Source organism: Malus domestica, chromosome 07 (genome assembly GCF_042453785.1).
Source record: "Malus domestica chromosome 07, GDT2T_hap1".
NCBI lineage: Eukaryota > Viridiplantae > Streptophyta > Magnoliopsida > Rosales > Rosaceae > Malus > Malus domestica.
This window is the reverse complement of record NC_091667.1, coordinates 19,728,097-19,740,253: the sequence shown is the minus strand read 5'-3', so window position 1 is coordinate 19,740,253 and position 12,157 is coordinate 19,728,097. Positions and strand designations below refer to the sequence as shown.

Genomic DNA, 12,157 nt, shown 5'->3' with positions numbered 1-12,157 from the left:
TAAATAAAGCAAACGAACGATTGATGCATGAACACAAATAGTACATACATTTACAAGGGCAAAGGAAAGTGATACAAGCTGGGAAATTTTCTTTCCCTTCCCAATATCCAGTCTTGTTTGGAGTTGGGATGAATTAAGAAAAGGCTACAACATCATGTACAGAGATACAAACAATTATAAAACAAGGGGCCTGAAATCCCTATGGATCGGCTTGTCCTGCAACTTGATCGTCACAAGAATCAGATTCAGCATCACTCATTTCCTCGTCGCTTGATTCTTCTTCCGGGGCAGCTCCTATATCCTCAGGCTTGGCATACTTCAGACAGAATTCTGTATGATTGAGCAATAGTAGTCACGTCCAAAGTTACAGGAATTCAAAGCAAGAGCTGTGTATATATCAACAGGATCTCAGGCTACACTCAAGCCATTGACATAGCCGAATCCAACAGTAGCTAGTCTGTTTGTACTTAAAAGAAGAATGTGATTTGAACTGGACTTAAACTCGGAGCCGATTGAGATTTAGCTTGCCCAAATCCAATCCAGTTCAGGATTCAAGTAAATTTCTGTTAAAGTTGACTATCCCACATCAAATTCCACAAGATCCATATTTCACCAGTCAAATAAAACACAAAGAATAATCGATCATGAAAATGCAAGTCTTGTTTAGCGAGGAATTGGAAAAATGCTCTCAAGGAAACAATTAAAGAAAACAGACAACTTAGTGTTTGGTACACTGTATGAGTAGAAGCATTATTCTGTCAACACTCTGAGGTTTATACCCTGCAAACAAAAGGTTAAACACTAGTCGAAATATTTTATTTGAAGAATTCATGTTCTAATTAGCACTAACCTAGTAATCTTGACAAGGATACACTGAAGTCAAAACTTAAGTAAAAAACACAGAGAACAGATACATGACGACAGGGAGACAAGAACCTAAAAAATACCTTTAACTCTTTGTTCATAAGCAGGTCGGTCACGCATCATCAAAGCTGCAGCCTCTCCGTTTAAAGGGTCAGACGGATTGGGATACAGGAGAAGCTGTGGCAAGAACACTTCAAATACGTTTACCAGATCTGGAAACACAGGCAGATGTAAGACCAATAATTTCAACAATAAAACTTGGATTTCGGTATAAAAAGTAAGGCTAGTTAAATGTGTTTACCAAACATGGGGCTCCACGTCTGATTGATAACATCTAAACAAACTGAGCCAGACCTGAAATTAGATGCCGTCGTTGGATTCTAATCCTCTTGTCGTTTAATCGACAGCGCAACACAATTTAGAATAGTAGGAATTTATGATGGTTAGTTTAGTACTCACATCTCATCAACATTTGGGTGGTAGATCTTATTGACAAAGCCTATTGAGGGAGATTTATAGGGATAAGCATCTGGTAGCTCAACTCTTATCCTCCACACACCTCCCTGATAAATACCTGCCACAATCCATGATATCCACGAAAAGGGCAATTCAAGTAGCTACTTTGCAAACCCAAATTATCAAATCCAATTAGAGCAATGACCAAACAACAAATTCCATTAAATGTTGTTATCAAATCGAACACATTTATAACAAGGAACCAAGAGCTCAAGGGTTTATTTCTTTTTTATCATTAAGTGACTAGATTTCTTCCAGATTTGCAATCAAGAATCTACAACTCATAACATCTATAAATTGAAAAATTAGCTCAATCAAGAAATAATCAAAATTAGAAAGAAAAATAAAAAATCATGGAGAAGCTCTAAAAATTAGTAGAAAAAAAAGAACTCAAGGGTTTTGAAGGTATACTGTCAGTGGGTCCATGGAAATCCACATAGAACTCATGCATTCCATCATTGATCATTTCTACCTTGTAATCACTCATCATCCTGATAGAACACAAGGAAAAGAAAAAAAACAGTAAAATTAAGATAAAACAATATTAATCAGAGAAAAACACAGAATATTAAAAAAAAATTATGGGTTAAGAATTATATAATCAGAAAATTCACAGTTTCATCAAGTCCATCTCTCTGCGTTTGCTTGGGGAAGACATGGTGTTGGGGGCAAGTCAATTTCTGTGTTCTTCTGTGCTATGAGAGAGAGAGAGAGCGAGGAGTTTCTTGCAAACTGAGAGAACTAGAAAACGGTTTAGACAAACAATATGTGAAAAGTAGAAGATAATCAAATAAAAATGGGACTTGGATTGTCTGCCCTCCCCTTCTAGTTGTGGTGCCCTTTCATGCCCTTCTATTTTATGCGGTCACGGTTAAGCCACGTTAATATTTTATATTAATTTTTTAATAAAATAATAAGATAAAAAATAATAAAAATATAAAATATTAACGTGAGTTAACCGTGACCGCATAAAATAGAAGACCATGGAAAAACACCACAACTAGGAGGCAAACAATCCTTGTCCATAAAAATGATGGTTGAAATTTTCTTGCCTGACCCACATTTTATATTTTTATACTGATTTTTTTACACGGGTTGCACTTTCTTTGAAAGATTCCTTCCTTGTCAAACAATTCTCTTCACCTCAATAAAATTATCGATTTGGATCCTCTCCCGGCCCAAGTAGAGATTCCTCTAGGTCGTTGGATTTTCATCAAATGATTATAATTAATATAACTTTAAAGGGACCTCCTGTTTATAGTCGTTGGATAAAAAGTCAATAGTCATACTCATGGTATAAAATATCCATAATATCCCGATATTTCCATTGAAATTTCCGTGTTTTTGGAGTACTGATATTTTTTTGGACTACTGATAGTTTCGATATCATCGGTATTTTAGACCTTGCTAAGTCACTCATGTATCTTACCATGCAATGTATAAAATGTAAAATATTGTACTAATTCATTATATATAAATGATTATGGTGTGTGTAAACATCTTTCATTAATTACTACATATTTTCTACACTCACAATGTTTGCCAGCTCACTATATAATCAACTTAAATCAATTATATCTATCATGCAATGCATTTCTTTCCAATTTTTTGTGATAAACTAATAGATAATTGACTAAATAAACATCCTGCAAAGTTTCAATAAAAATTTCCAAGTTTTTCTTACAATTTCCGTGGTTTTTATTCAATTTTTATCGATATCGATAATATCCCGATATTTCCATTGAAAATTCCGTGTTTTTGGACTACCGATATTTCCGATATTATCGATATTTAATACCTTGGTCATACTGCTTGGTTAGGAGGATCCTCTCCTTAGGCTCAGGAGAGAATCCAAATCCTAAAATTACTCTTCCCAACCACTGAATTTTTTTTATTCTGACGGAAACATAAGTGGTACACCATGTGTTTTAATAGAAGTGATAGGAAATTTTATTTCTTAAGTTATTAATATTTTAGCATACATATTACACCATTTGTATAATAAAACGTGATGTATCATCCCGTATATCGATCACACTGAAAAATCTATTTCCAACCACACCTAATTGTCAATTCAAACAGATTAATTAAACATTACTCAACACCTCCTTCCCAATTCCCCTTGACATCATTAATTCTTGTCCTTTTCAAGGTTATAAATTAAAAAAATGGCAAATCATAAATACGTGTATTCATGAATGATCGTTGTGTCATCAGTTATCTTTCTTTTTTAAAAAAGAAGAAAAATGAATGATCATTGTGCCATGGTTATTCGTTAACGTCGTGCATTGGTTAATCTGCTCTGATATCATATATATGGAAGATGTTTTGATATGGGGCACTTTTTACATTCTACGTGAACAAGGATACTTAATGGTTGGGATGAGTGATTTGTTTTTCCTTAACATTATGATGAGTTTTTAACTTAAATCTCTAACTTAGGGTTTAATTTTCTATTGTCATGTATTTTATATAGAATTGGATTGTCTGCCCTCCCCATCCCATACCCTCCTCATGCCCTTCTATTTTTGTGGTTACGGTTAAGTCATGTCAATATTTTATATTCTCATTACTTTTTGTCTTATTATTTCTATAAAAAAATCAATATAAAATGTTGACGTGACTTAACCGTGATCACAGAATATAGGAGGGCATGAGATGGGGAGGGCAAACAATCCAAGTCCATTTTATATAACCAAATTGTTACTTTTAAACATTTTAATTCTAATTTTGGCTTGGTCACATGAACACTTTAACTATATAACATTTATATATTCCACGACGAACTTTAACTATTCGAACCGTCTGTTTTGTAAATCTTGATTCATAGACTATTCTTACAAAAATTCAATTCAATCCGAAACAATTGCCTATTTTATTATCACGTTGAAATTTCATTATTTCATAGAACAAAATGTTTGTCAATTTCTTGGCAGTTAGGTGTCTCGTGTCCCTTCCAGATCGAGGTTGTGCGTATGCTTTAGCGCTGGTGGTGAGAGTAACCAATCTCCCTTTACACTTTATTTTTACAAAAAAGAAAAGAAAAAGAAAAAAGTGTTCGTCAATTTCTTTGAACTCAATTACATGTCTCAAATATTTTCGATTTGGCTAATATTTTGTAAGGATGATCTAAGAGGTGCAACTTGAAAAATAGATGGTTCAGATCATTGAAGTTCAATTGGTGTGAGCCTCACAAGGGATCCCCATTTAAAAATAAAAAAGGGGATCTCTTCCGGAAAGACCTCTATATCAAATTGTCAAAAATGAAACCAACACAGGGTGGCTTAGTGGTTGGGGACTAATTATAGGCTCGTATTCTACACGGAACATCTTAAGTTCGATTTCTGACACTGGTGAATCGCATGATGGTGGCCAGGAGAAGACTAAAATGCCTCTATGAGTCCTTTCGACCCCTAAAATGATTGACTGTTGTGACGAAGTCACTAGCCGATCTCCTTATTATTGAAAAAAAAAGAACTAATAAAAATGAAATCTACCATTTTATTTAGACACAGAATATAGCACCCATTTTCTTAGATATGATCTCTAAGGCAAGGGAAGAAGATGATGTGGGGTCAAATAAGTTTAAAGGGTACCTAAAGCATATCTTGACAAGTGGGTGAAGCACAATCTTAGAGTTCACGGGGCTTCCTTTACATTAAACGATGGATTTTGACATAAAGAACCTAACTCACCCTTTCCTCTCTGACCAACCAAACCTTGCCCAGGGCAAGTTTTGGCAACGTTTTATGCGTCAGCGATTTCTGATCATTGATTTTTCAAAAATCTTACAAATTGAGCGTCAGAATCCGCACTCACACACACGTGCACAACTCAATATAATTGCTTGAACAATTGATCATAGCATAGCAAAACTTTTATGTTCATTTCTTAATCATAGAACATGGCACACCAATGTCCTAAAACTTAAAATCTAAGCATGAAAGATAAAGTGGAACAAGTTATTGTCACATGGGCCAAACTCTTTGTCCCAATCAAACCAATGCTCAACAAGTGAAATGTGACGTATGATAAATGGTTAAACAAGGTTATAGAATGAATAAATGATTAAATTTAAATTAGGATAGTACTAGAGAGGCCAAATTTTTTAAACTAAATTTACAACCAAATAACGTGATTGTTGATAATTAAATTATTACTTAAGCGTACTTATTTTACAAATTTAATTTAAAATTTTAGTTTCCACTTTACCCAATAACCCCACCACATAATAAGGACAGCTTTCAAGTTGCTTGATTCAACATTTCAAAGTGCTCTTTAAAGCGTATAGTGACCAATCATTAATAGTATTGAGCAATTAGAAGGGCTTCATATTTTTATGTAAGCCTAAATCAGACTTCAAATCAATATCAATGAACTATTAGTATGGCGACATCGCAAAAAAAAGTCTTCCGCCTTGGGGAAATAACTTAGAGTGTAAACATCTTTTTGCTTGCTCCACTTCTCTGTTCCATGTCAAAAAGAAACATCTATTCTATATCAAAGAGTACACAAACAATGCCAAACTTTTTTATTTTTATTTTTTTTTATTTTTTACAATGATATATTTTACGCTAAGGGAGGTGAAGTTCGGTTAAGTCACACAATAGGTAACTTAATTTGGTATATAATTCACCATCCACGAGATATGAACGTAAGACAACAGACCATAATATTGAATGGTTAACGGTGCCTAACCTTTGATTCATTGGATCTATAAGATATTAATTATCCATATTAATACATGAAATCAAGATGGCTGGCTGCCCTCTACAATTTGCGCGTGTTGTTTTCTTCTTTTTCTTCTATTCCTCCAATGTGGACTATGTGATGTTTGGTTGTGATGTTAGTTGAATAAACAAGTTGAAAAGGTGCTAAAAACACACAGATGGGATGCAACAGAAGAATCCGGATCCTCTTTGCGAGGATCCCGGAGATCCGTGAATCGAACACAAATAGTACCCAACGCCAATAAACGAACACGATTCACGGATTCTCAGAACCCTCATAAAAAAGGATCCGGAGAGAGATCAACAGAGCATGTGCAACTCACAAATCACGATGCATCAGAGGTCAAAAATCGCCAGCACGCATGATTGATTGACCGTAACATCTTCAACAAGGGAGACATCCCTGCATGCACCAAGAGGTATACCAAGGTACCAACAAGGTACCAAGTTAAAGCATTGATCCGCCCATCCAACAAGAAGACAATGACAACCATATACATACATAACCAAAAGATCAATCAACAGATAAATACATAAACCAAAACAAAAATGCCCGAGAGCAAAATCCATTCAATTAACCAATTTCATAGACCACCGCAATTGCAATTACAAGTTCTGTGACTGAGACCACTGTTTAGGATCTACATCTAACCGCTTTCGCTGTTCCCTGTATTCATTCCCAAAGGCTTCTTTTTCAATCAGCTTTTGCTGTCAAAAACCTAAAAGAAACGTCCATAAAAAAAATGAAAAACCTGCATCTCAGGTGGAGTAAACGAACAAGACTAAGAGAGCATCATTGCTGCTCCGAATCGCCACAGCTGCGCTTCCAAGCCCGTTTCGTCATTAAAAAGCTTCAAAATCACTTCTGGAAATGGATATCTTCATAACCCATAATTTTCTATTTCAAAGGCCGCGATGCCCCTTTCCTGGCACATCAAGGAAACATTCCCCAAACATACCAGGCTTCACAATCTCCCCAAAAAGTGCCCTTCCAATAGCTATCTGTGTTTTGCATGTGGCTTATGTGGGGATTTTAATATTGATTTTGATGACTTGTGTTCTTCATTCCCAAAACCGTTAGTCATTGATTCCGACTCTAATTCTTCATCATCACTATCAATGTTGTTTGGAGTAAACCTGTTCTGGTATCCTCTACGCTGCAAGAGAAAGACATTGAAATAGTAGCTAACCAATTCCCTCCTGCTCTTCTTAGTAAAAGTCTTGTATATCTCATCCCAAAAACGTAATCCAAGAGATGAAGGATTTGACTTTACTATGGCCTCGAACTTCTTTCCTTCTGCTTCTGTCCAAGGGAGTCCAACTTCCTCGCCCATCTGATTGAATTGCCAGTGGTAGAAAGCTGCCCCCAATTCTCGCTTAACTCTTAGCCGTTTCTCGGAAATGTGAAATCTGACGCATTCTATAGAACCTGGCACTTGGCATCCACAAGACTCTTGTCTTCCCTTTCCAATAGGATCTCTCTCAATGAGATATCTGTGCTCTGGTTTTTCCAATGGCCAAATCCTGGACCCCAACCACTTTGATTCACTTTCAGAAGCCTTACCAGTCCATTCTGGCAACTGAGCTTGATAATTTGACCCCAGAAGAATGTGGCTTGGAGAATAATCACTGGTTCCTCGCAACTGATCCTCCATCCCTGCCATGCCAGGACTATTTTTGTCCAAGTCACTGGCTGAGGATGACTCTGAACAGGCTCCTGACTGTGACGTTCTCCCGCCTGAAAGAAGCTTCTTCTCCAACCTTAGCCTCTCTCTAAGATTGTAAGCGGAGCCAAAACTATCATCGTACATGCTTGGATGCATCCTCTGATTCTTCTACAAGTGGGAACATGGTTTAATGTCAAAAGGAAAAAAATATGAAGATAATTATGTTGTTTATCAGTTTAACCAATATCTGAATATAGCAACCACAGCACCAGATAGAAAGACTATCAAACATAATTGGAGATTACATCAATATATCTATTTTTATCTGAAGGTAAACATTGTCTTACAATTTGTGAATACAAAAGAAGCCACTTACCCTAAAAATGTTGCATATCTATTAAGTTACAAACAATTCACTATTAACTAGTTGGGTATAACTAGTCAGACCAATTTAAATATTATACTAGGATGCATTTTCCGGTATAAGCAAAAATAAGGACATCCTTTTCTAGGTTGTAATCCAATGATGGGAACCATTCAGTTTTTAGCTTCTCGTGCAAGGATTATCAACAACAGCTTAGCTGTTTAATTATCTTCACTGTCGTTTCAATTTTACCTAGGTCGTACCCAGTGCACAAAGCTCCCGCTTTACGCAGGGTCTGGGAGAGGTGAATGTCGGCTAGCCTTACCCCCATTTATGGAGAGGCTGCTCGCAAGTCTCGAAGCCGAGATCTACCGATCATGTCGTTTCAATTTTACCTAATTGTAACTTTTTTTTTTTTGCACATTTTTAGATGACCAAACAGTTTAGGGTCTTGATGATTTTTTGAGGGATGATCCATGAAGAACGAGCTAAAATATAGACGGCTAAAATATAGACGGTTTGATAGTTGAACTGCATTGCAGGGAAGGACACATGCATATTTTCTAAAAATAAAAAATATACATCCTGAAAATAGAATATACTAGCACACTCACGTATTCACCAGCATACCATATATAAAATTAATATGAATCTATTTTATCGAGAAAGGCATAATATTAGCAAAACAATAACATTTCCATATCCCAAAGGGACAAAAAATGCGAATAGATGATTCAGTCCCAGCAATAAAGGCAATCAAATTAAAAACATGACTAAATTAAAACGATGCATGCGTGCTTGCACACACATACGCGTATACAACTTTAACCTGAAGATATTATCAAATGTACACATGCAAGTAAATAATATTTCCAATCATCTAAAAAGTTATAGCACATAGCATATGTTGATATACCTGCCAGTTAGACTGTTCAGGACCTGAATCAGTATGCCTCTTCAGAATTATAGCTTCTCGAGCCTGCAAGACCTGCACCCAGTTCTCCTCCTTCCTGAAAGACTTCCACTTCGACCTCTCTGGTAATGAACCAACTGAAGGATCACAAGGATCCTTTGCAATCATTCTAACCCAATTCAACATTCTACACAATGCCTCTTGCTCTTTTTCACAAAGAGGACTCGCTTCTTCAACTGTTGAGGCATCCAAAAACGTTACATGTTCATCGCTGCTGTCATTTTTCTTCCCTCTAAGCAATTCCCCCGCCTCACTTCCACCCAACTCTCGCTTCCTTTTACGGAAAGAGTTCACTTCTTCAACAGCAGAGGGATCCAAAATCATGACATCTTCATCAACGTCATCATTTTTCGTCCCTCCACCCGATTCCCCCATCTCACTTTTTACCTCATCATTGTCACGCAACTTGTCAACATCCTCCATGCTATTCGTTAAATCCACAACCAAACATGACATGCCACCACCTGACAAAAGAACATTACCATTGCCAAATTTTCCAGCATTCAAAACATTCGCCACATTCCTCGTATCCAAATCCAGAAACTCTTCACTGACACCACTTTTCTTGAGCCTATCTGAATTTGCTACCGCACTTCCCACCTCATTACTGTCCTTAAAACTCTTAGATGACAATTCAACATTCGGGTAACCCCCGTCTTTCAACTTTCGATCAGGCATATCTGAGAAGAACTCTGTAAACTCGTCCTGCAAGGCCATCAAATGCTCACCCAAATCAATGTCACTACTTGCCAAACTCCATTCAAAATCCTTCTTTTCTATAACCCTCTCTAGCAAATACAAGTACTTAACATAAACCAATTTCACAGCCCAGCCAAGACTCAAACCCAAGTCACACTCTTCAGCCACGGAGTCCCAAACCCCGATTTCCGAAAGAACATGAAACCCACCTCGCCTTCTCACAACCCAAAAGAGCTTGAGCAAATCCACCCGTTGTCCATTACCGATCATCGGAGGCAAAGGCCGGAGCAAGTCTTGGGCACAGATCTCTTTCAGAAAAACCCCAAGGAACTGATCGAACCAGCATCGTAGCTTATCGGGCACGTCTAAAACGAACCGTTTTAGAGCTTTCGGAGGCAGTTCGAGATCGGCCGAGGAGCCGTCCGTCCGGTCCTCTTTCGGGGTTTCGGCGCAATCTAAAGCGGACTCACCAGCTACCCACGACCACCCTGCCATGGATTCTGAATTCAAACCCTAAAAAGCAATCCGCTGGTTGTTTTTCTTTCCAAAAAAAAAAAGCGAAACCCAAAACCCAAAACCACAGAGGGCAATAGAAAATCACTTCAAAATTCAAACACAAGAAACGATTTTGACGACAAATACATGAAATTGGTACGGATTAAGACGGAATACGGAATTTTGGCGGGAAAATAGATATATATCTAGGGCTGGAAAGAAACAGAGCCATATACATAAGAAAACGTTACCGGGTTTGGACCCCATGAAAATCTGAAATTTGTTTCAGTCCCGGCCCTTCTTTTATTGCAGGGATTGATGATTGGGCGTGCGATTGTGTGCGTGTGGGAGAGAAAGAGACGGCATAAAAATTTCCATGTTTTTGAACAGAAAAATACAGACCCACAATCCACAATTTAGGTCAATCTAATAATACACACAGGAGAGAGAGAGAGAGAGAGAGAGAGAGTGATGGAGTGAAAAGAGAAACCATACCAGTACTGGTGTTGTATTTTTTAGAGGGTTTTTTTGCATTTGATTTTTGGTGACTGAGCCTTTGCTTTCCCTTTGGGGGTTGTCTTCTTTGAGTCTTTGATGCTTGACACCTTGGGCTTTTGGCCTCTCGCTCTCTCTCTCCACTCTCTAGAAAGTAGAGTCTCTCTCTTTTCTTTTCTCTTTGATGTGTTACCACCACTTCCCACCCCAAACCCAACTCTTCTATTTATTTATTTATTTATTTTTTGTTGAGGCGTGAGAGAGAGTTTTTGATGAAAAATAATGGGATTTTGAAAAGCTCATAGGTTTTGAGGGAGGGCCACTATTCCCCTATATTTATAGCTCACATCAACCCACTAACCTTGGTTAATTATTTACTAGGTGCTTGAGTTAAGATGGCCTTGGCCCCTTAGGTTTAAGTGATTGTATTGGAGAAATTCGTTTTTTAAATTATAATTAAAATTATCTATATGATTTGTAACGATTCAATCCCAAAAAGGTCTTTACAAATTAGATTTAAAAATATTACAATAATCACAATTAACTACAAAAGCAATAAGCAGACTTTAAGCACTTCGTTGAAAGCCGAGCTCACCCAGAATCGCAAGATTACAAGAATCAATAGAATCGCTAAATCTCGTGTTCACAAAGATCGTGGGAGAAAAAAAAACTCTCAAATTGTATTAGGATAGAGATTATGATGCTCATAGGTCTAACTGCATCACCTAATCACTGCCATAACCCCATAACACCAAGTCAAGTATATCCAAAAAATAAAACAACTTCACCCCTTTTCACACAAAGATCTGAACCCTAGGACGAAACTAAAAGAAAATACTTTTTTAAAGAGAGCAATCAAAACAAACATACTCCTAATGAGTTTCTAGTAATTATTTAATATAATCACAATTAAAAAGACAGAATAGCGTCTCTACTTATGTGGAGACATAAATTAACCACATCCAATAGGAGAATGACATATGAACTTTATGCTCGTTATAACAGATTAACCCTTGATGTTGTTAGCAGACCAAAGACTACCTCGGGGAACGTGGCACTTGTTTGATCTCTTAGAAGGAACGTGGCACCTATTTGCCCTATGGGTAATGGGGAGTCTCCCCTTAGGTGTACGATGCGTCTGGGCTCTTACCAACATGGACCATTGTGACAACTAGTAGTCAGGACTACGGCGACTACACCATCATTAGCAGAATGTTAAGGTTTTCCTAGTACGGCCTGCAACCTCCCCTCTCGGTTTCTTGCTAGGGTTCAAGTTTATAAATAGCCAAGTCAAACATAAGAACAATAATCGCCACTTACTACTCATAACTCTCTCAAGTTCATAGTTTCTCTT

The 12,157-nt window shown here is 37.1% G+C and overlaps 2 protein-coding genes across 3 annotated transcripts; both read right to left on the bottom strand.

Annotated features, from left to right (window-relative positions):
• LOC103401889 (ubiquitin-conjugating enzyme E2-23 kDa-like) lies at positions 1-2,198 on the bottom strand. The gene is made up of 6 exons (XM_070824754.1): positions 1,995-2,198; positions 1,792-1,871; positions 1,324-1,438; positions 1,166-1,218; positions 948-1,076; positions 1-330 (listed from the first exon to the last, which is right to left on the bottom strand). The coding sequence occupies exons 1-6, from the start codon at positions 2,036-2,038 to the stop codon at positions 200-202; spliced, it is 552 nt and encodes a 183-aa protein (XP_070680855.1). The 5' UTR covers positions 2,039-2,198; the 3' UTR covers positions 1-199.
• A 4,477-nt stretch (positions 2,199-6,675) lies between these two features.
• On the bottom strand, positions 6,676-11,099 carry LOC103416198 (AT-rich interactive domain-containing protein 1-like). 2 transcript variants are annotated; one of them, XM_070824753.1, is made up of 3 exons: positions 10,804-11,099; positions 9,058-10,301; positions 6,676-7,945 (listed from the first exon to the last, which is right to left on the bottom strand). In XM_070824753.1, the coding sequence occupies exons 2-3, from the start codon at positions 10,081-10,083 to the stop codon at positions 7,109-7,111; spliced, it is 1,863 nt and encodes a 620-aa protein (XP_070680854.1). In that variant the 5' UTR covers positions 10,084-10,301; positions 10,804-11,099; the 3' UTR covers positions 6,676-7,108. The 2 variants fall into 2 exon arrangements, with proteins under 2 accessions (XP_070680854.1, XP_008352685.2); XM_008354463.4 differs by having other exon boundaries at positions 9,058-10,809.
• Between the last annotated feature and the right edge of the window lie 1,058 nt (positions 11,100-12,157).